The sequence below is a fragment of the Sciurus vulgaris genome (assembly GCF_902686455.1).
Source record: "Sciurus vulgaris genome assembly, chromosome: 2".
Taxonomy (NCBI): domain Eukaryota; kingdom Metazoa; phylum Chordata; class Mammalia; order Rodentia; family Sciuridae; genus Sciurus; species Sciurus vulgaris.
Window position 1 is genome coordinate 202,581,890 of NC_136462.1, and position 21,839 is coordinate 202,603,728.

Genomic DNA, 21,839 nt, shown 5'->3' on the forward strand with positions numbered 1-21,839 from the left:
TGGACCCTACCCCAGAAAGCAGGGGTGCAGAGACACAAAGCTCAGGTCTATATGGCCTTGCTGCAAACCTTTGGGGTTGGGTGTTTGGCTAGATGACTCTGGTGTGTGCACACTGTGACATGAGGCAGTCACTGGGAATGATGGTTGGGGGCTGGGTTAAAGGCCCACACCTGAACCATTTCTGCAAGGAAATGTGCAGGTTCACACCAGACAGGCTGAGTCCCAAGCAGCTCCACTAAGGAGCCTGCCAAGCCCCAGGAAAGCACCCCCACTGAGCCCCTGCGTCGCCACCACTTCAGACCTTGGTGTCAGAAATGGATCAAATCCCGACCAGTCAGCTGCACGCAGACTGCAGCCCTATTGCTGAACACAGCATACTTCCAAGAAGAAAGTCCACAATGCCACTGGCACAATGGAAGGTCAGAGGCCAGAACTTCCCAACAAAGGAGGAAGGCCCACAAAGTTTTCCTTCAACAGAACTCGCCCTTTGGGCTGGTTCCATCCTTACAGATCATGACAGCAGAGGACACAGCAATCCCTACCCAAGGTGCCACAGGGGCAGAGGAAAGCCCTACCTTCACAGGTGACCTTCAGCCCTACCTGCCCACTGCCCTTTCTCCATCCCTTACCCCCTTCTCAGCAGGAAGGCCCACCAAATGCAAACACCAAGCGGCGAGTGAGCCTGACCGCCTCCTTCAAGAATACAGCCTGCCACAAGGACGGGGAGCCTGCTCACGGCAGCACCATCCACTGCTTCTGGAGTTGCCAGAACAAACTGCCTTCCTACTCTGATGAGTCCTCTCTGCTACAGTGGAAGGACTTCAGGACGAAGCTCCCACAGAAGCCGTCCTTGCTCTGGTGGAAGAGTGCGACCTCAAGACGGAAGCTGGGGGCCAGCTCAACTCTGTAAAGGACCAGCCGTCCGTCGGCAGTCCAGCTTTACCCGAGCATCACCAGACCACATCAGTGCCACCAGCCGGCCACCCTGTAAAGATGAGAGCTCATCCCATCTCCGGCCCCTCATCCAATGCCAAGGTTCCCTAGGTTCAGGCCATTCCCAACCAAAGCACCCACCTAAAAGACACACACTGAACCCCATGTAAGGAGCTGGTGGGTGTGCCCGTGCCAATAAGCTTCTTTCCACTGACCGGGAAGCAGCACACAGAAGGCAGGGCCCCTGCTGCTGGCTTGTGTTTTGACTCCTGGAAAGAATACCCACGCTTCTTGCCAAAGGGTGCTTCCCCACCTGCCCAAAGAAAGGGCTGAGCTGTGGCTGCCTTAAGAAGCCAGCAGGAGCACGGGTAGGCCCTGCGGAGGACCAGCAAGGCTGGCACCTTCATACCAGCGGTGCAGACTGTGCCTGCTTGCCAGGGCCCACCTGTGTGGGCTGCGTGAGGCTGATGACGGGGGGCTGCAGGGCACTGCTCACGGAGGCAGCCGTCTTGCCGGCCGTGCGCTGCACGGAGCCGCTCAGCACCACGGCTGTGAGCGCAGTGGTGGCCTGCGAGACGGGCGGCTGCTGCTGCTGGCTCTGCTGGATGAAGGCCGCGGAGTCGGGGGTCAGCTGTCTCAAGGCGGGTAAGCTCCTCTGCGGGGACAGATAACATGAGTCAGGGGGCAGCTCAAGGGACGGGGTTGCTTTTTAAACCCAGATACACCTTCCAGCTAAATAAGACAGGTGGAGGGCCCTGTGGGGACATGAGCAGGTGCTGGGGGCCCGTCACTGATCCCCCACCTCACCTCAAGCAGGGTTGTTCTTGCTAAGAACTGGCTAAAACTTATTTTTTAAAAAAACAGTAGTTTTGGAAAGCCTTAAAATGTGATGCCGGCAACAGTTATCAAAGACAACCTCTCCTATTTGGTGAAGCCTCCCCCTTTCTGGGAAGCAGGGACCCTTCTCTCCACCCAGGTGCAGTAGGATGGTGAGGCCAGCTTCAGGCTCAGGGTTATGGAAAGCTCCTCAGATCAGAACTGACTTTCTGTCCCTGTTGCAGGTGCCAAGGCTTTAACTCACCTTCAGGAAAGGCACGAGGTAAGGTTGAGGTGAAGAATTGAGTTCTCGGTATAACCTGCTAGTGAAGTCTTCAGCTTCAATCTTCCCATCCTTAAAAATAAAATCCACATGGACCCTGCACTGAAGGTACCTGCTGGCACACGCATCTTACGCCACATCGCTCTGCTCTGGCAGCAGCCAGGGAGTCGGCGTGACACACACAGCCAACAAAGGCTTCCACGTGCTCAGGGCAGGTGTCCATCCAGGACTCAGCCACGTCTCTGGCTAGCTAGGTTCGTGTCCACGTCTTGGCTCTTTCACAAGTTTCTTACTCGACAACTGTTTTCACTCAGTGTTTACCCCAAACCGATTGGATGCCAGGCATTTTGTGGGGAGACAGATGAGCCTGAGACAACCTCATTATCACAGCCACTGCAGTGAGCACGGGGTGCCCCAGGCCATGCAGATGGCGGCAGCCCAGGAAGGGTCAGGGGCCCGTCAGGAGAGACCAGTTATGTGCTTACTCCTGCATGGCACCAGAGGAGCAGCATGAGGGCCCAGAAGAGGAGATCGGGACAATTCTACTCCAGAAATTTCTAAGACAGTTTTGTATAAAGGCCAGGAAGTCCAGCCAAATGGGCAGGAACTAGATCTCATGCACATTTCTGCTATGCTAGTGCATGGACCGAAGCCTGAGGGGTGGGCAGAGGGGTCGGCAAAGGCCTGGTAATGCTACTACATCTTCCCAGGGCTGGCAGAGCCTGGACTACAGGTGGCAGTGAGTAGAGCAAAGGTGGGCTCTCAAGAGGACCTGTCAGAGTGGAAATCTGGGGCCTGACACTTGTAAGTCAAGGAGAAGAGGCAGTCACCTGACTCAGGGTTTGGGGACAGATGCGATGACTAAGGGAGGTTTCTGGGGGACACTGGTTCTCCTGCCAGAGCAGAGGCACCAGCAGCCAGATGTGGCATGGGGGGTGAGCAGTGGGACTGTCACAGGAGGAAGAGCCCCTCCTGCTGTGAATCACTCCTACTCAAGGTTACTCACTGCTGGTAGCCAAGCACACCCTAAGTGACAGGTCAGAGGGGGCGGCCAGCAGCACCCTGGGTTGCAAAGAGGTCATGTGAGAAAGACTGGAAGGGGCTACTGCGGCCCTGAGAAGGGTACAGTGCTCTGGAGGCAGCTGCCAGAGACAGCTAAGGAGCGAAGAGCAGCCGCAGGTGGGGAAGGACAGCCAACACGGCTGCAGTGCTGCGGCTGGTGGATCGAGCCCTGCAGCCCTCTCTGGGACAGAGAGGCTCAGCAGTCCAGCAGCAGGCTCCCAGGCTGGGCCAACAAACTCCACCAGCAGAAAAAAAAATGCAGGACTCCAAAAGTCCAGATGTTCAACAACCAGTTTCCTCAAAAAGAAATCACAAGGAAAGAAACAAGAGCCGGAGAAAGGGGGTGCTCAGGTCCCGAGCGTTAACTACACACACGGCCTAGTGCTCACCCTGACTTTAATGGTTGGCTAAAATAAAACATCTGTTTTTACAGACAGCTGGGAGAGGGCACTGGCCACACACACAGCAAGAGGACACCCGCATGTGCCACTGTGCCCATGCCCTGGGCAATCAAGGCATGAGAGCACGGGAGGTGGCAAGGGCAGGTACAGCTGCAGGGGTGCTACTCTCACTTGGTGAAGTGCTTGAAACTCTCCATTTAAAAGCTGAACCAAGAGGGAAGGGAAGAACAGCAGGCAGACCCCTGAGCAGTACGTCCAGGAGGTGCACGCTCCCTCCCGCTCTTCCTCCTGAGCTGTCACGCAGTCCTGCTCTGAGAAGGGCTCCATCATGTCCCTCTCCAAAAAACAGGAGAGGTCAGAGTGCTGGCCCTGCACACGGGATGCTGCAGAGCCCCGGGCACACCCAACAGTAGGCACAGCTGCCGCGTACTCCTCACACCAGCATGAAGACTCACGCGCAAGCTCCTTACCAGTAAGTTCTGCACTAGTTCTTTCACGTTCGCTGCTGTCTCTGTGGACTGTTTACCAGATGAAGCCAGTTTTATTAACGTAGACAGAAAGTTTTTACATTTCTTCACATTTTCCATGGTTTCCTGGATTCGAATAAAAAGATGTGTTAAAAAGTCATTGAAGATTTTCACCGTAGCCTCTGGTTAAACTAAAATGTGCACAGGCAGAACAGACACCTAAATGTCGACTCTAAGCTGCTTTCAGGGCCTGCTGCTGGGCACAGCTCCACCCCGGGCACACATTTGCCTCTCATGTGGCCCAGGAATCCCTTCCAGGAAGGCAACTGAGAAGCAACCAGAGCGTGACAAGATGAAGCCACTAGTACGTTTATCTTGCTGCTGCTCACCATCAAGAGGGACTGATGCCTGTCCCCACACAGGCACCAACTCTGAGGCAGCCACTATAATCCATGGAAAGTACTTAGCAAAGAAGCAGGAGGAAGCAGGTTCTAAGGCACCACGCCAGCTGCCCAGTCCAGGTGCAAATGCACGGACCGCAGGGCTGTTCTACAACCTGCAGGGCCCTGGGGCCACATCGCCTTCTCCAACGTGCCTGCGGGGGCTTTTGCCATTCCCAGTCTGCACTGCCTGAAACCTCAAGTGGAAAGACTTGGGCCCCTTCCCTCAAGCCCCCCCCATGGAGGCAGAGAGGACAACAAAGCCCAGGCCCTCAAGCTTCTACAGCTGCAGGGTCTCTCTGTCCAGCACTTCAGGTGGGCAGGAATGGGACATGGGAACTCTGCATACCAGCCAGCAATCTGGGACTGACCCAGGGCCATCTCAAAACCCAGTTTCTGGTTGGTGGGCCGTAGGTGGTGCCAGGAGAACCAAGGAGAAGCGATCTTACCGTGGCAGCTGTGGAGGTGCTAGCCGCCCCTGGGACCGTGCGCTGAGGTGCCCCTGCCTGTACAGCTGTGGCCGTCCCGAGTGAAGCTGCCTGGGCAGAGCCGCCCAGGACCAGCTGAGGCTGCAAGAGTCCAAAGCAGGAGGTGAGTGCCTCCCACAGGTGAGTGCCTCCCATGCCCAAAGCTGGCTAAGAAAAGGCTTCCTGCAGGTGAGTCCCAGCAGCTGGGGCCATGTTGGCAGGACTCACACCTGCAGCCCCCGGCATGGGGAACTGCACCTCCCACCTGTATCTAGAACTGTCAGGGTGTCGCCATCGCCAAGAGCCAGGAGGCACCAGGACAAGGCACATGGTGGCAGCGTGAGTCAGCTCAGAGGACGAAGGGAACACTTCTCAACCACAGCCGCACACAGTGCCGGCCACAAAACACACGGGGGCACAGACCTGCTCCCCCCAACACCAGCCCAGCTCCTCCATTCTCCACGAGGGGGCACAGGATACCGACACACTGTGCTACTGCTGGGCAAGGGCAGCTCTGTCAGACAAAGGAACACATGCCAAGCAAACAGGAAGCCAGACTTCACACGACAGCTCCAACCATGGGCCTCACATCACTAAACTCCCAGGATTTCTATTTACATGAATGACCATGATGCAAATATTGACTGATTTTTTAATCAGTGCTTTATCATTTTATAAATCTAGCTGTCAATATCTTATCCCTCCAACATTTGAAACACTGCTCTTTTCTGAAGGCAGAGGGCAGTGCAAGGCCAAGTCCTCAGCTGGCCAAGTCCTTGCTCCTCGGGAAGCTGCCAGATGCCAGGGTGGCCCAGGGCTACCCTGCAGCTGGAGTGCAGAACAGGGCAGGTGAGGCCTTCCGCGCAGGCTTCTGTCACACAGACAACTAGTGCCCTCGCTACTGGAAACCACCAAGCAACACATCCACAAAGAGAACGTGCAAGAGCAGACCCAGCAGCCAGCAGGAGAGTGCAGACGGCTGGGCGTCACCCGTGTGCCTGCTGGGACCTGCAGCACATCCCCCCAGGGTGTCCGGACACATCTCCTCCTTCAATAAGCCTGTCTTCACTAAACCTGATACAAGAGCTCAATCAAGAGCTTCACTCCCTTCTCAGAAAATCACCAGAGTGAAAGGCAGATGTGCCCACCAGATGGACTGGGGGTCAAAAGCACCTCGTGGGAAGCTGCTCTCGGCTCCTAGGACAGAGCTGCTCTTCCACCTGTTTTCAGCCCCTGCAGCCACCAACAGGAACTAGGGATGTGCTCGGAGAGAACAAGGAGCCCCAGGGCCAGGCTGCACTAGAGTCCCCTCACCCTGTCCCCCCAGGGCAACACTGCTATGAGGACCACAGGTAAGTGGGCAGGTGCTGCCCTCAGCATCAATGCTGCAGGGCCCTAAGACTGTGGACACCCCCAGGCATGAGACCAGGAAAGACTCAGCCACCTCCGTCCAGCTGCTCCCACCTGACGGAACAGAGTGCTGACTCCCTGTCCGGGTGTGCACCCCTGGCCAGGTGTATGATGCCCTACCCAGGTGTATGCCTCCCTACCCAGGTGTGTGCCTCCCTACCCAGGTGTGTGCCTCCCTACCCAGGTGTGCCTCCTCACCCAAGTGTGCATCCCTACCCAAGTGTGCCTCCTTACCCAAGTGTATGCTTCCCTACCGAGGTGTATGCCTCCCTACCCAAGTCTGCATCCCTGGCCAGTGTATACCTCCCTACCCAGGTGTGTGACGCCCTACCCAGGTGTATGCCTCCTCACCAAAGTGTGCCTCCCTACCCAGGTGTGCATCCCTACCCAAGTGTGCCTCCCTACCCAGGTGTATGACTTCCTGCCAGGTGTGCCTCCCTACCCAGGTGTATGACTTCCTACCCAGGTGTGCCTCCCTACCCAGGTGTACCTCCTCATCCAAGTGTGTATCCCTACCCAAGTGTGCCTCCCTGGCCAGGTGTGTGTCTCCCCACCCAAGTGTGCATCCTAACCCAGGTGTGCCTCCCTGGCCAGACTGTTCCTTGCCTCTGTAACAGGAGCCAGTTAGGCTGCCACACAGACCCTCTTCTTAGGTGAAGCCAGAGGTTCGTCTGTGAGGAGCATCAACACACCAGCTGAACCAACATCTGCAGAGCACTCTCCCCTCCCACAGTCTAAAACACTATTTAGAAACAAACAACCCACCAGGGCTGCGTGAACATGTCAGAACTGTGCTGTCATACTGGCCAAGGCCCAAGGCCGTGCACAGAGGCAGTGCAGCCTAGCAGCTGGCACACGACTTGAGCAGCCCCCGGCCGGGAGACCAAGAGCATGTTCAAGATGCCCCCTCCAGGCCCCCGCAAATGCCTCACCAGCAGGACAAGAAGAGTGCCCCTATCCTGACCACAAGGGCACTGTGAGAACCAAGGCACTGCACACAGAAGCCGCACACCCAGGAGGTGCTCACTGCAGGCACCTGAGGGCTGGGTCTCGGCAACTATTACTAAGACCATGATCTTACTCATGCTTCTGCACTGAGGGAAGTTTTTCAAGTGCTGTTGGCGTTATATTCCATGCAGCTTGAAAGAAAAATGACCCCTGATCTATTCTGAGTTGGTGGTCAGGGAACAGTCCCTTTCTCCTGGAGAGCCTTCCTCTTCAAATTCAACTTGGTATCCAAAATAAAATTCATAAGTCCTGGTCTTTGCAAAGAAAATCCACACTTTGCCCAAGAGCCACTGCAGACATACTGGGCCGCTGTCTCTTACCTGTACCCCAGGGGAGCGCTGTAGGGTTGTAGTGGGCTGTACCGTCGTCTGGGCCTGAGACACTTGCTTAATTATGGTAGTTGGGGTCACCTGCCGTGCAATAATAGGTGTGCCAGGAGCCTGAAAATAAGTTGTCATGTAAAACAAGCTAAGGTGAAAGTCATTCCACAGCCACCCACTGCATACAAAAACCAATCCTTGACGCTAACTGGTGCTTTCGCGTGGGTCCACAGCAGAGTCACAATGGGCAGTGACGTCTCCATGTCTACAGCTTTCTCGTCAAGGCAAAAGCCTATGGTCAGCGTCTCTTCAAAGACCCTCCTGAAAACATCATGAGACTTCTTTAACAAAACCTACAAAACACGATGCCTGCACAAAAGCAGACATCTGGGAACCCAGCTGTGGCACTGCTGTCTTGGGGTGCTGCTGACCCCCACTGACGGGGGGTTCTCGAGCCAGCTGTGGAAGGGAAGGTCAGGGCAGGGACGCCTCCCGACTGAAGTGAGGTTTGAGAAGAGCCGACAGCAACGACAGTACAGTCAGACGGTGGCAGCAGAGTCCACAGCAAAGCTGAGCCACAAATGCCGTCCACGTGCATCTTGCTCAGAGATAGGACATGCTGGCCTAGAAGGTGCCACTCTGCTATTTCAGATACTGGGGAGCGATGTCTACCTCCCGCATGTGCACACCCATGTCTATGGGACAGCAGCACCCACTCCAGAAGAGCACAGCCTAGTCACAGAGCTAAGAGCCCTGGGGACAGCTCCTCCTCCACTTCAGCTGCCAGTCTGCCAACCAGCCTGAACAGTCACAGCACCAGGTGGGAACAGGCAGGGAACTGGCATGTGCCCGTGGACATCATGGGGCTGGTCAAGGCATCAGGTGCTGGGAGAGCACAGCCGGGAGCTCGGCTTTTGGTACCAGTCCCGTTCTGTCCACAGTTCGGAGAGCAGGTGTGGGGCGACCCTGTGAAGCTCACGTGCTGCCCCACAACCGGGACCTGGACTTGCTCGGCCCTTGCTCTGCCTCCACAACTCAGTTGCTGACTGTGGCTCAGCCCTCAACAGTCCCTCAAGCTATATGCTAGTGTGATCTCCACTCTGCAGAGAAGGAAACTGAGGCACCAAAAGGCGAATTGCAGGAGGCAAGAAATAAGGGCCAACGACCAGCAGGCAGATGACTCTGAGTATCCGCTCCAACCCCACTCAGCCAGTCATACTGAGCTCTGGTTGCAGGAGTGGGTTTCTCTGAGGCAGCACAGCCCTGGGTCAGGAAGATGGTGCCATCCCAGGCCCTGCCTAATGGTGGGTCAGAAAGCATTCACAAGTTTTGGTGCCCACTGGCACAGGACGCCTGACCTGTGGCGTGGCCTCCTCAGCATGCATGGTGGCAGGGAGCAGGGGAGGGGCAGGCTGAGCCTGGGACGCACTCGGCAGGACCCGTGTACTCACCTGTACAGTGGAGATCTGGACGGGAGGGGCACTTGTGGGGGCCGCAGGGCGGGGCGCCATGGTACTCTGAGGCTGGGCCTGGGCGTGGGCCTGGGCCTGCATTTGGGCCAGGGCCTGCTGAGGGATCATTAACAACTGCCCATTCTCACTCCGCACAAGGACCATTCCTGGGGACAGAGGAGACTGGGCATCAGGAAATGCTCCTCAGCCTAGTGTAAAGGAGGCCCCTCGCAGGGGTCTGCAGAGGAACACACAGAGGCCATGAAGCACATGCAGGCGCCAGCAAGGTGGTGTCAGGATGAACTGTCAGGGGTTGAGAGAAGATCCTGGGATGAACAGCGGCAGAGCCTGCCTCTCACAAAGCAGCCAGGCAGCAAAGCCACATCGTCCACCCCAGCGGCCACCTGCTTTACGGATGCCAGTGCCTGCACAAGCATGCACCCTCCACCATGTGGGCACCTGCCCAGGCCACTGTTCTGAGTCCGCCAACTTCACAGCTCCACCGGGGCCTCAGAGGAAGGGCTGGCTCTGTTGGTATCTCAGGCCTATGCCCGTGGGACACTCTGCCCAATCCACCTCTGTCTGAGGCACCAAAACATGCCTGCTGTGCTAGGGGTCCTGCCTCTGTTAGCCATGGGTGACTGGCTACGCCAATAGGCCACCGACATTTCTACAGCCCTACCCCAAGTCTCCCAACCTCGTGTCCTAGAACATTCAAACCACGTGGAAGAGAGCAGTGGTCCACTGCTCCTCACAGGTACACTCCTCTGGGGAGGTGTGAACAGTGCAGTTCCACAGTTGACCAGGACACCCAAGACCCACAGGCAGGACAGGAAGAACCCCTCACCCTTCAAGGTTCTTTGGCTATATCTTGGGAAAGCAAATCCCACCAGTCAGGTTGGGCATTAATTATAGCCTCAAAAACAGCAACCAGCTCTGTCATAAGTACATCAGAAAGAGACACTGACAAATGTTTCATTCACTCTCCTACCACAGGTTGCCTCTGACTTCAGGAGACTACTGACATCCTCACATGGACCAGCCAGGAAAGGGCAAAGTGAGGGCGATGGACACAGACAGAGGCTGCAGCCTCCTGCACAGCAGGCCTCTCTGCCAAGCAAACCTGGGCCCTGCCATGGGAAAACTGGAGTCTGGTCACCGCAAGAGAGCTCAGAGAGTTTTGACCACAGCAGGGTCTCTCCCTGGGCTCACTTCTAGATTCTTGACCCAAAAAGCCACACTTGATACTGTTAAGAGAGCATCCCTCCAAACATCCCTTCGAAAGAAACCAAGCTGGAATCAAAGAAGCCTGAACCCAGCTGCTGATACATGCACTCCAGTGCAGTCTCCCACCCAGAGCTCGAGAGGGAGCTACCAAGGAAAGGCCTGGCGCTCAGTCAGGGAGACCACATCTCTCCACAACCTCAGCTCCTAGGCAGGGCACTCGGGCCAGGTGTCCAGGCAGCTGAGTGGCCAGAGCACAGAGGAGACACAAGGGAGAACATGACTACCAACACAACCAGAGGAGTCTCGTGATTGTCATTTGCTGCATCCAGCACCCCCGTCTAGACCACCGCCCATCCAGCCAAGAGCTCACCAAGTGGGGCACACAGTGCAAGGCAGTCAGAGAGGGCATCACAGTGCCCATGACTTTAACCCCAACTTAGAACTGTTAACTGGGCAGTCAGTGAACAAGAAGCCCTTTTACTTAAAAAATTACATCCACAGAAATTCAAAGAAATATTTTAAAACACTGGTGAAAGAGCCATGTGGTCAGAATTCTAACAAAGTAAAAGTGGCATTTTGGATGCTGCCAACTGTTAGCCAGGAAATGAGCCTACAGACTCAGCCAGCATGCTGGCCAGACACTGCGGACATGGCCAGTGTGCCTGTGGCTGGGGCAGCACACCTGCAGACGGGGTCCACGTGGCCACAGTCAGGGCAAAACTTGGAGGATAAATCCAAAGTCCAGCCAAGAAGTGCCCACGTGTCTTAGAGCACGTACTTGCGCCCATCTCCAGCACGAAGAACGCACGTAACTGGTCCCAAACGCCTGAGCAAGGGAAGGACGCAGGACCAGGTGTGAAGGCACCCAAGAGGACACCTGAGGATGCAGGCCACCACACCACCCGTGAGCAGACCTGCAGCGCTGCTTCCTGGGGCCATCTGGTGTTTTCCTGGTTACAGTACATCACAACCACAACCACAATCATGGATGACAAGAAGGCAGACACAGCTGTGAAGCCGAGTAGATGGCCAACAGTTGCATGGAGCACTGTGGCTCCGGGTGTGTGGACTCAGGTTCCCACCACTGTTTTCCAACAGACCTGCCTGGTACACACTCACAGCAGAAAGGCCACCTCGTGCCAGAGTGCAGCTGGCGACTTTAAGACCAAAGACTGTGGGAAAGTAGCCTGCCCTACCTGGAGGCAGCACACGACATACCAAAGCACTCCTCAGTCCCTCCGCCACCACTTGCCACCTGTCTGTCACCTGCCTGCAACTACAGGGCACCTGGTGCATGCTGCTCAGGAAGAACCAGCCACTGTGCACAACTGGCCAGGTGTGGTCCTTGCCTTACTCCACAAATGGGGTGTCCAGGCCAGCAGGCAGGCAGCTTCATCCAGAGCTCCTGGAGGAGAGCCACCTGGCTCGACAGATCCCCAGCCCAGGCCCTTCCTGCTCCTGTGCAAGGGACAGACAGCAAGGGAGAAGAGCTCCAGCATATAGGCGGGGGGTGCCTTTCATCCAGCCTAGGCCAGGGGATAGGTCCGCCTGAAAGACCCTTCAGAGGCCACTTCAGGGCTCATGGGAAAGGGTGTGGTAGGGGCCCCAAAGGCTCCAGGCTCCTGACCTTGATGTGCACTCAGTCAACATGCAGAGCAAGAAACATCACACGTCCAGATGGTGCCAAAAGAACAACCTGAGGTTTCCTTTTTAGTGATTTTACTCTCTTTCAGTATAGAGTGAGGTGTTCTTTGTAGACATTTGAGAAAGAGAAGAAGCACAAGCAAAACAGGCGCCCCCTGGAACCCCCACGTTGGTCAACACAGCCAACACTCTTCAGGGTCCTCCCTAAGCATGGGTGAGCACTGGCGTACGAGTGACAGAAAGGGGACTGAGCTGCTGTGGGCGTGCAGCCTGGAGTCCTCTCTGCTCTTCTGGTAAGCATGTCCATGTCACTGAACATTCTTCAAGGACATAACTTCCAGTGCTACAAAACACAACGCAATGTATGATCCACAACTGTCCACAACTTCCTTTTTGGTGAAGATGCAAGCTAATTTCCGACTTTTCATCATCCTGAACACACAGATCTTAAACTTAGTGCAAAGCCCTCCACCAGCAGTTTTCCAAGACCACGAGTGTGGAGGGAACAGCGACAGGCAGTTGCCGCTGTGGGATGACCTTCTCCCTCAGTCCCCTCCCAGGCCCACCAATTCTTCCAGGGCCCAGGCCTCTGCCCACAACCACCGGTCCCAGGAAGAAGAAATGAATCCTGTCCTCCCGGAAGCACTGGAGCTCAGGAATGCCCAGTGCTCCTACCTGACCATACTGTGGTCCTGATCCCTTTGATCATCCACACTCTTGACTGTGTTTTAAACCAAAATGTAGTGCCTCAGAAGCTGCACAACAAACCAGCAGGCATTTCCAGCCTGAGAATGTCCACTTCCAGCAGCAGGCTTTCCCCCACCATCCACGTCACCCAGGTGCCCAGGCACAACTCTGGGTGTGAGGCCTGGAGCCAAGGGCTCCCTCCTGACCTGCCCACGACAAGTTCTCGCCACCTCCCCAATTCTCTGCTCCTCCAACGCAGGCACCCCACCCCAGACTGGGAGGGCAACTGGCACAGGGGAGAAGGAGCCCTGGGCGGTGGTGATAGCAACCAGGAAAGTGGCCCACGTCAGAGGGCGAGACTGCTCCCTGTCACTCCACAGGACTCGGGGCTCCCATCTCCTGACAAGGAGTCAGCCCCAGGCTGCTGTGCAGTGAAAAGACAAGTCTTCCGAGTTCAGCCTGTGCCCATACACACCCTTGCAGCCCTGTGCCTGCTGCTGAGTGGCAGGAGCAGGCACAGGGCTGGACCCCACAGGGCACGTCAGAAATGCCAGGGCTGTGCTGCCACGGTACACACCAAGAGCCTGTGCATCTCGGAGGGCCCTCCGGCAAGTGCAGATAAGCCAGTCACCCAGCTGCAGGACCCCTCCCCGCCACCCTCTGCTTTGCTGGCCCAGACCCTGCAGCAGCAGAGCCGCTGTCAGAGCCGACCCGGCAGTGCCCTATGCCTTCCTTTACTCTGATGGCTTTTGGGGAAACACTTCCCGGCTCCATCCTCCCAGCCCTGAACCAGGAGCCAGAGGCAGGGCAGGGCAGCTGAGTCAGCACGAGGAGCGCGTCACATCCTAGGTATGCTTCCCTCTAAACCATGCTGGCTGGCCCCAGCGTGAAAGGTGCCCAGGAGAAGTGGTATGAGGGCCAGTCCACTCCTACGTGTGCCAGCCTCCCTATGCTCGGCTCTGGCTGTCTCAGCTGTCCACTCTACTGCTGTCACATGGCCACCAAATTCCACTTTAACTGCCATAATTCATTTCTAGAACTTCTATTTGCTTCACTCTCAAATCTGCCTGCTTATAACATGCTCCTCAACTTCCAGGTTCTAGATTGTCCTGCCCGTCTTCATCAGCTCACTGGTGGCAGGTACATCTGTGGAGCCCACAGTTAGATCAGTACATGACTTGGGGGCTTTGTCTGTAGTCTGCCTGCATGGCTCGGGTGTCTCTTGCTCAAGCATCTGCTGGGCAGTGTGGATCCAGCCATGGAGGACAGGCCCCTCAGGGATCCTCAGCAGGCACTTCTCCTCCCAACACAGGACAGGCTGGAGAACTTTGCCCTTTGGGCAGTGGAGGTTTCTGGTCCCAGGCCCTCAGTGCCAGCCCTGGTCCACTTGACAGTAAAACACAGGTAACAAGGACAGAGCAGAGACCAGCACCGGCAAGGCCCGCAGCCAGGCATGCTGGCTCACAGTCCCTGCCGTGGCCCCTCCCTGACCCCAGGTAGTTCTTCCTGCGTTCTAGAAAGCTGAACTCCACACTTGAGTTGACACTTATTTGGTTCTCCGCCTTTCTTGGCGCGGAGGTGTGCACGGTGCCTGGTCCTATCTTGTTATCAGAGTCACCTCCAAGGAAGATTACTCTGCAACACCGGCACTGCAAGGATCCCAAATGCAGAACCCAAGCAACCGAGTGACAAAAGTGAGTAAGAATGGCCTCTTCAAAGTTACAAAGAACACCCACGCCACAGTCCAAGCTCACAGAATGGTCAGCAGGGCTGAGGCGAGCTCCCAGAAGACCTGGGAATGAGAGAAGCAGAATTAAGAAAGGAGGATGAGGCTGATCCAAGATGGCGGACTAGAGGGAGGCTGCGATTCTTGTCCTTCCGTAACTCCGGTTTCAAGCAGAGGATATCTGTTTCTTGGTGAGGCAGTTTTTGCTGCTTATCGATCCCCTGCTGTTTACCCCATTTGTCTGCTATGATGACCTGCAGTCTGCCAGCATATTGACACCTTTTTTGAGTGCAGATTGCTCACTGTCAGGCACCTATCATCTCCAATTTGCCTGCCTCTGGCCTGTCCACTGCCTGCCTTACACCTATCCATCACCCAACACACGAGGTTCACCTCCCGATCGTCCGACAACAGTCAGCAAACTGATTGCCAACCGCCAAGTGGAGCACCAGCAGCCTGCTGTTGCCTGGAAGTTCACTGTCACAGTACCTGCAGGTTTGATTACACGTGGCTGCCGCCATTTTGAGACAACAGCCAGGCCCCGTAGGACCCCTGGCCGGATTGACTGAGCCCCATCTCCAGGATCCCTCAACCCGACCGATCACTCCCTGCCTCTGGGGCCCTCACATCAACTGACAGCTCCCTGCCGCCAGGACCCCCGACCAACTGACCGCACCCTATCACCAGGACCCCAGAGGAACTGATTGCAACCAGCCTCCAGGATCCCACAACCACACCAAACACACCCGAACTCCAGGACCCCTGCCTGACCAACCGCATCCCGCCTCCAAGACCTCCTGCTGACCACGGCCACACCCTGAGCTGCAGCTCCCCATTTGCCAACACATTTCGAAGCCAGAACGGCCATCTTGGATAATCCTGAAAGCCGGAGCTCCAATCTGTAGGTGGGGCAAATCCCATCCTGAGACGCCTCCTGGAGGCTTGAAGCTCATTGTCAGGTACCTCTCATGCATCAGGCTACTGAACACTGAGAAGTTTCATTACTATATGACTGTTATACAGTAGATTTTCTTTTTTCTCCTTATTGAAAAAAAATTAAGTTTTTATTTCTTTACTTTTCTTGGTCCCTTTTCCTTTTGTTTACCTGTTCCCTCAGAGTCTCTTTCTCTCTTTTTGGCATGCTAACAATCAATTTCTTTTGATTACACTCTCACCCTTTCTATTATCTAGAACTTCTGTATATTCTTTTCTTATCCCATTAACAGCCACATTCTACATCCCTCTGCATCCTCTTTGTCCTCCATTTGAAACTGAAGACCTTATTGCAAATCTGTTTGTTTTACTGAAGATGATATTTGAACCCATTCTGTTTATTATGACAATTTTGTTATTGTCCTCAAAGGGGCTATTTGGTCTAGGATTGCATAGTGTCTGAATTGGGCACTGCTAATATTGGTCTCCCCTTAAAGAAAGGGTTTTGGAAACCTATAGGGCCACTATAAGCCTATAGGGGGAAATCTGCAATACCCCAGGTCTGCACTGCTAGAGGGGAAGACACATAAACAACATGAAAAAACAAGAGAAGAAAATGATCCAAACAAATCTAGATTCTATATTAATAGAATCCAATGACAGTATGTTAGAAGAAATGTCAGAAAAGGACTTCAGATTATACATGATTAAGATGATTCGTGAAGCAAAGCATGAGATAAGAGAGCAAATGCAGGCAATGAATGATAATACCAATAAGCTGAAAGAGCACCTGCAGGAAGCAAAAGATCATTTCAACAAAGAGGTAGAGATTCTCAAAAAAAAAAAAAAAAAGAAAAAAAAAAAAAAAACAAAACAAACGGAAATCCTTGAAATGAAGGAAACAATAAACCAAATAAAACACTCAATGGAAAGCATCACCAACAGACTAGACCACTTGGAAGACAGAACCTCAGACAATGAAGACAAAATATTTAATCTTGAAAATGAAGCTGCCCAAACAGAGAAGATGGTAAGAAATCATGAACAGAATCTCCAAGAACTATGGGACATCATGAAAAGACCAAATTTAAGAATTATTGGGATTCAGGAAGGCACAGAGAAACAAACCAAAGGAATGAACAACCTATTCAATGAAATAATATCAGAACAATTTCCAAACCTGAAGAATGAAATGGAAAATCAAATACAAGAGGCTTACAGAACACCAAGTGCACAGAATCGCAACAGATCCACACCAATTATAATGAAAATGCCTAACATTCAAAATAAAGATAGGATTTTGAAGGCCGCGAGAGAAAAGCATCAGATTACATATAGGGGGGAGACCAATACAGATAGCAGCCAACTTCTCAACCCAGACTCTAAAAGCTAGAAGGGCCTGGAACAATGTATTTCAAGCTCTGAAAGAATATGGTTGCCAACCAAGAATCCTATACCCAGCAAAACTAACCTTCAGATTTGATGAAATAAAATCCTTCCATGATAAACAAAAGTTAAAAGAATTTACAAATAGAAAGCCTGCACTGCAGAATGTTCTCAACAAAATATTCCATGAGGAGGAAATGAAAAACAACAATGTAGGTCAGCAAAGGGAGGAACTACCATAGGGAAAAACCACTCAAAGGAGAAACCAAGCCAACTTAAAAATCAAAAATAAGCCAAATGACTGAGAATACAAATCATTTCTCAATAATAACCCTGAACATTAATGGCCTAAACTCATCAATCAAAAGACACAGACTGGCAGAATGGATTAAAAAGAAAGACCCAACAATATGCTGCCTGCAAGAAACTCATCTCATAGAAAAAGACATCCACAGACTAAAGGTGAAAGGATAGGAAAAAACCTACCATGCACATGGACTCAGTAAAAAAGCAGGGGTTTCCATCCTTATATCAGATAAAGTGGATTTCAAGCCAAAGTTAGTCAAAAGGGATAAAGAAGGACATTTCATACTGCTTAAGGGAACCATAAATCAAGAAGACATAACGTTAGTAAATATTTATGCCCCAAACAACGGTGCATCCCTGTACATCAAACAAATACTTCTCAATTTCAAGAATCACATAGACCACAACACAATAATTCTGGGTGACTTTAACGCACTGCTGTCACCACTAGATAGATCTTCCAAACAAAAACTAAACAAAGAAAACATAGAACTCAATAACACAATCAATAACCTAGACTTAATAGACATATATAGAATATTCCATCCATCAACGAGCGGATTCACTTTCTTCTCAGCAGCACATGGAACCTTCTCGAAAATAGACCATATGTTATGCCACAAAGCAGCCCTTAGGAAATGCAAAAAAACAGAGATACTGCCTTGTGTTCTATCAGATCATAATGGACTGAGAGTAGAAATCAATGACAAAATAAAAAACAAAAATCACTCCAACACCTGGAGACTAAATAATATGCTATTGAATGAAACGTGGATAACAGAAGACATCAGGGAGGAGATAAAAAAATTCTTAGAGGTCAATGAGAATGATGATACAACATATCAAAATCTCTGGGACACTATGAAAGTGGTACTAAGAGGAAAATTCATTGCATGGAGTGCATTCCAGGAAAGAATGAAAAGTCAACAACTAAATGACCTAACATTACAGCTCAAAGCCCTAGAAAAAGAACAGAATAACAGCAAAAGTAGTAGAAGACAGGAAATAATTAAAATCAGACCTGAAATCAATGAAATTGAAACAAAAGAAACTATTCAAAAAATTGACAAAACAAGTTTGTTCTTTGAGAAAGTAAACAAAATAGACAAACCCTTAGCCACACTAACAAAGAGAAGGACAGAAAAAACTCAAATTACTAAAATTCATGATGAAAAAGGAAATATCACGACAGACACCACTGAGATACAGAACATAATGAGAAACTACTTTGAAAATCTGTATTCCAACAAAATAGAAACTACCGAAGACACTGACAAATTTCTAGAGACATATGCTCCTCCCAAACAGAACCAGGAGAACATACACAATTTAAACAGATCAATATCAAGCAATGAAATAGAAGAAGCCATTAAAAACTTACCATCCAAGAAAAGCCCAGGATCAGATGGATTCTCAGCCGAGTCCTACAAGACCTTCAAAGAAGATCTCATTCCAATACTTCTCAAAGTATTCAAGGAAATAGAAAAAGAGGGTACCCTACTGAACTCATTCTATGAAGCTAATATCACCCTCATATCCAAACCAGGAATAGACACATCAAGGAAAGAAAATTTTAGACCAATATACTTGATGAATATAAATGCAAAGATCCTTAACAAAATATTGGCAAACCGTATCCAAAAACATATTAAGAAAACTGTGCACCACGATCAAGTGGGGTTCATCCCTGGAATGCAAGGATGGTTTAACATCCGTAAATCAATAAACATAATCCATCATGTCAATAGACTTAAGGATAAGAATCATATGATTATTTCAATTGACGCAGAAAGAGCGTTCAACAAAATACAACACCCCTTCATGCTCAAAACACTAGAAAAAATAGGGATACTAGGAACATACCTGAACATTGTAAAGGCTATTTATGCTAAGCCCATGGCCAACATCATTCTTAATGGTGAAAAACTGAAACCATTCCCTTTAAAAACAGGAACAAGACAGGGATGTCCTCTTTCACCACTTCTATTCAACATTGTCCTCGAAACTCTAGCCAGAGCAATTAGGCAGACTAAAGAAATTAAAGGGATACGAATAGGAAAAGAGGAACTTAAGCTGTCACTATTTGCGGATGACATGATTCTATATTTATGGGATCCAAAAACCTCCTCCAGAAAACTTCTAGACCTCATCAATGAATTCAGCAAAATAGCAGGCTATAAAATCAACACACATAAACCTAAAGCATTTTTATACACAAGCGACGAAACAGCTGAAAGGGAAATGAGGAAAACAACTCCATTTGCAACAGCCTCAAAAAAATAAAATACTTGGGCATCCATCTAACCAAAAAGGTAAATGATCTCTACAATGAAAACTGCAAAACACTGAAGAAAGAAATTAAGGAAAACCTTAGAAGATGGAAAGATCTCCCATGTTCTTGGATAGGCAGAATTAATATTGTCAAAATGGCCATACTACCAAAAGTGCTATACAGAGTCAATGCAATTCCAATTAAAATCTCAATGGTGTACCTTACAGAAATAGAGCAAGCAATCATGAAATTCATCTGGAAGAATAAGAAACACAGAATACTAAAGCAACCCTTAGCAGGAAGAATGAAGCAGGGGGTATCACAATACCAGAACTCCAACATAAATAGCATGGTAAAGCAATAGTAACATAAATAGCATGGTATTGGCACTGAAATAGACAGGTAGATCAATGGTACAGAATAGAGGACACGGACACAAACCCAAATAAATACAATTTTCTAATACTAGACAAAGGTGCTAAAAATATGCAATGGAGAAAAGATAGCCTCTTCAACAAACGGTGCTGGGAAAACTGGAAATCCATATGCAGCAGAATGAAACTAAACCCCTATCTCTCACCCTGCACAAAACTCAACTCACAATAGATCAAGGACCTTGAAATTAGACCAGAGACCCTGCATCTTAAAGAAGAAAAAGTAGGTCCAAATCTTCACCTTGTTGGCTTAGGATCAGACTTCCTTAACAGGACTCCCATAGCACAAGAAATAAAAGCAAGAATCAACAACTGGGATAGATTCAAACTAAATAGCTTTCTCTCAGCAAAGGAAATTATCAGCAATGCAAAGAGAGAGCCTACAGAGTGGGAGAATATCTTTGCCACTCATACTTCAGATACAGCACTAATTTCCAGAATATATAAAGAACTCAAAAACCTGTACACCAAGAATACAAATAACCCAATCAACAAATGGGCTAAGGAAATGAACAGACACTTCTCAGAAGAAGATGTACAAGCAATCAACATACATATGAAAAAATGTTCACCATCTTTAGTAATAAGAGAAATGCAAATCAAAACTACACTAAGATTCCATCTCACCCCAATTAGAATGGCGATTATCAAGAACACAAGCAACAACAGGTGTTGGAGAGGATGTGGGGAAAAAGGTACACTCATACATTGCTGGTGGGACTGCAAATTAGTGCAGCCACTCTGGAAAGCAGTGTGGAGATTTCTTAGAATACTTGGAATGGACCCACCATTTGACCCAGCTATTCCACTCCTCAGCCTATACCCAAAGGACTTAAAATCAGCATACTACAGAGATACAGCCACATCAATGTTCATAGCTGCTCAATTCACAACAGCCAGACTGTGGAACCAACCCAGATGTCCTTCAATTGATGAATGGATAAAAAAACTGTGGTATATATATACAATGGAATATTACTCAGCTATAAAGAATAATAAAATAATGACATTTGCAGGCAAATGGATGAAATTGGAGAATATCATGTTAAGTGAGATAAGCCAATCTCAAAAAACCAAAGGACGAATGATCTCACTGATAAGCGGATGATGACACATAATGGGGGATGGGAAGGGGGCAAGAATGGAGGAAGGAGGGACTGTATAGAGGGAAAAGAGAGATGGGAGTGGTGGGGGGAAGGAAAAAATAACAGAATGAATCAAACATCATTACCCTATGTAAATGTATGATTACGCAAATGGTATGCTGTTACTCCATGTACAACAGAAACAACATGTATCCCATTTGTTTACAAAAAAAATAAATTAAAATTTAAAAAAAAAAGCAAAAAGAACACACACACACACACAATCAGCTTTACCTGCATCTCATAATACGGGTATAAACAGCAAGACCCTGTTTCAAAATAAAAAAAGGACTGGGGTTGTAGCTCAGTGGTAGAGTACCCCTGGATTCAATCCCAGTACTGGGGGGGAAATGTTAAAATGAGATCATTAGCGTGGGTTCTAGTACAGTATTACTGGGTCCTTATAAGAAGAAGAAATTTGGACACAGACACAACAGAAGGAAGGAGATGTGAAGGATCAGGGAGAATATGGCCTTTGGAGGGAACCAACCCTGCCAATTTCGTGGTCTCAAATGTCTAACATATGAGAAAATGTATTTCTGTTGATGAAGTCACACAGTCTTTGGGACTTTGTAACAGCAATCCTAGCAAACTAGTACAGTTAATAAGTGTACACATTTAGGATCGTTAAGTCTTCTTGATGAATTGGCCCTTTTATCAATATGAGAATTCTCTCCTTATCTTAAAGCTTACTTTATTTGATATTAATATAACCATACCTTCTTTCTTATTTGTTCTTGTTCTTTTGTATTTCTTCTTATTTCCTGTATTATGTCTACATAATATACTTTATCTGTCTCTATGTATTTAAAATAAGACCCTTAAGACAGAATAGATTTGGATAATTGTTATCTAGTTTGATAATCTTCTTACTTTAAAGTGATTAAACCATTTACGTTTAACACAGCAAATAAAAAGAGAAGGATGAGAAAACCCAAAGATCGTCCTGAAAACCAACAGTAAGAAGAGAGCCTAAGACCTTAGAACTGATTCTAGTATTAAAATACCAAGAATCAGTAGA

At 50.1% G+C, this 21,839-nt stretch overlaps 1 protein-coding gene and 1 long non-coding RNA gene across 2 annotated transcripts in view; one reads left to right on the forward strand and one right to left on the reverse strand.

The window, feature by feature from the left end:
- The window catches only part of TAF4 (TATA-box binding protein associated factor 4), a 74,134-nt gene that overhangs the window by 17,867 nt on the left and 34,428 nt on the right, over positions 1-21,839 (reverse strand). Inside the window, exons 2-7 of the mRNA XM_079128832.1 lie at positions 9,059-9,225; positions 7,608-7,727; positions 4,852-4,971; positions 3,966-4,088; positions 2,015-2,104; positions 1,343-1,588 (exon numbers count right to left, since the gene is read on the reverse strand). Coding sequence (XP_078984958.1) covers positions 1,343-1,588; positions 2,015-2,104; positions 3,966-4,088; positions 4,852-4,971; positions 7,608-7,727; positions 9,059-9,225 — 866 coding nt within the window. The remainder of the gene's footprint in view (positions 1-1,342; positions 1,589-2,014; positions 2,105-3,965; positions 4,089-4,851; positions 4,972-7,607; positions 7,728-9,058; positions 9,226-21,839) is intronic.
- On the forward strand, positions 6,548-7,601 carry LOC306654877. The gene is made up of 3 exons (XR_013762117.1): positions 6,548-6,596; positions 6,653-6,690; positions 6,746-7,601. It is a non-coding gene; the product is annotated as an uncharacterized lncRNA (long non-coding RNA).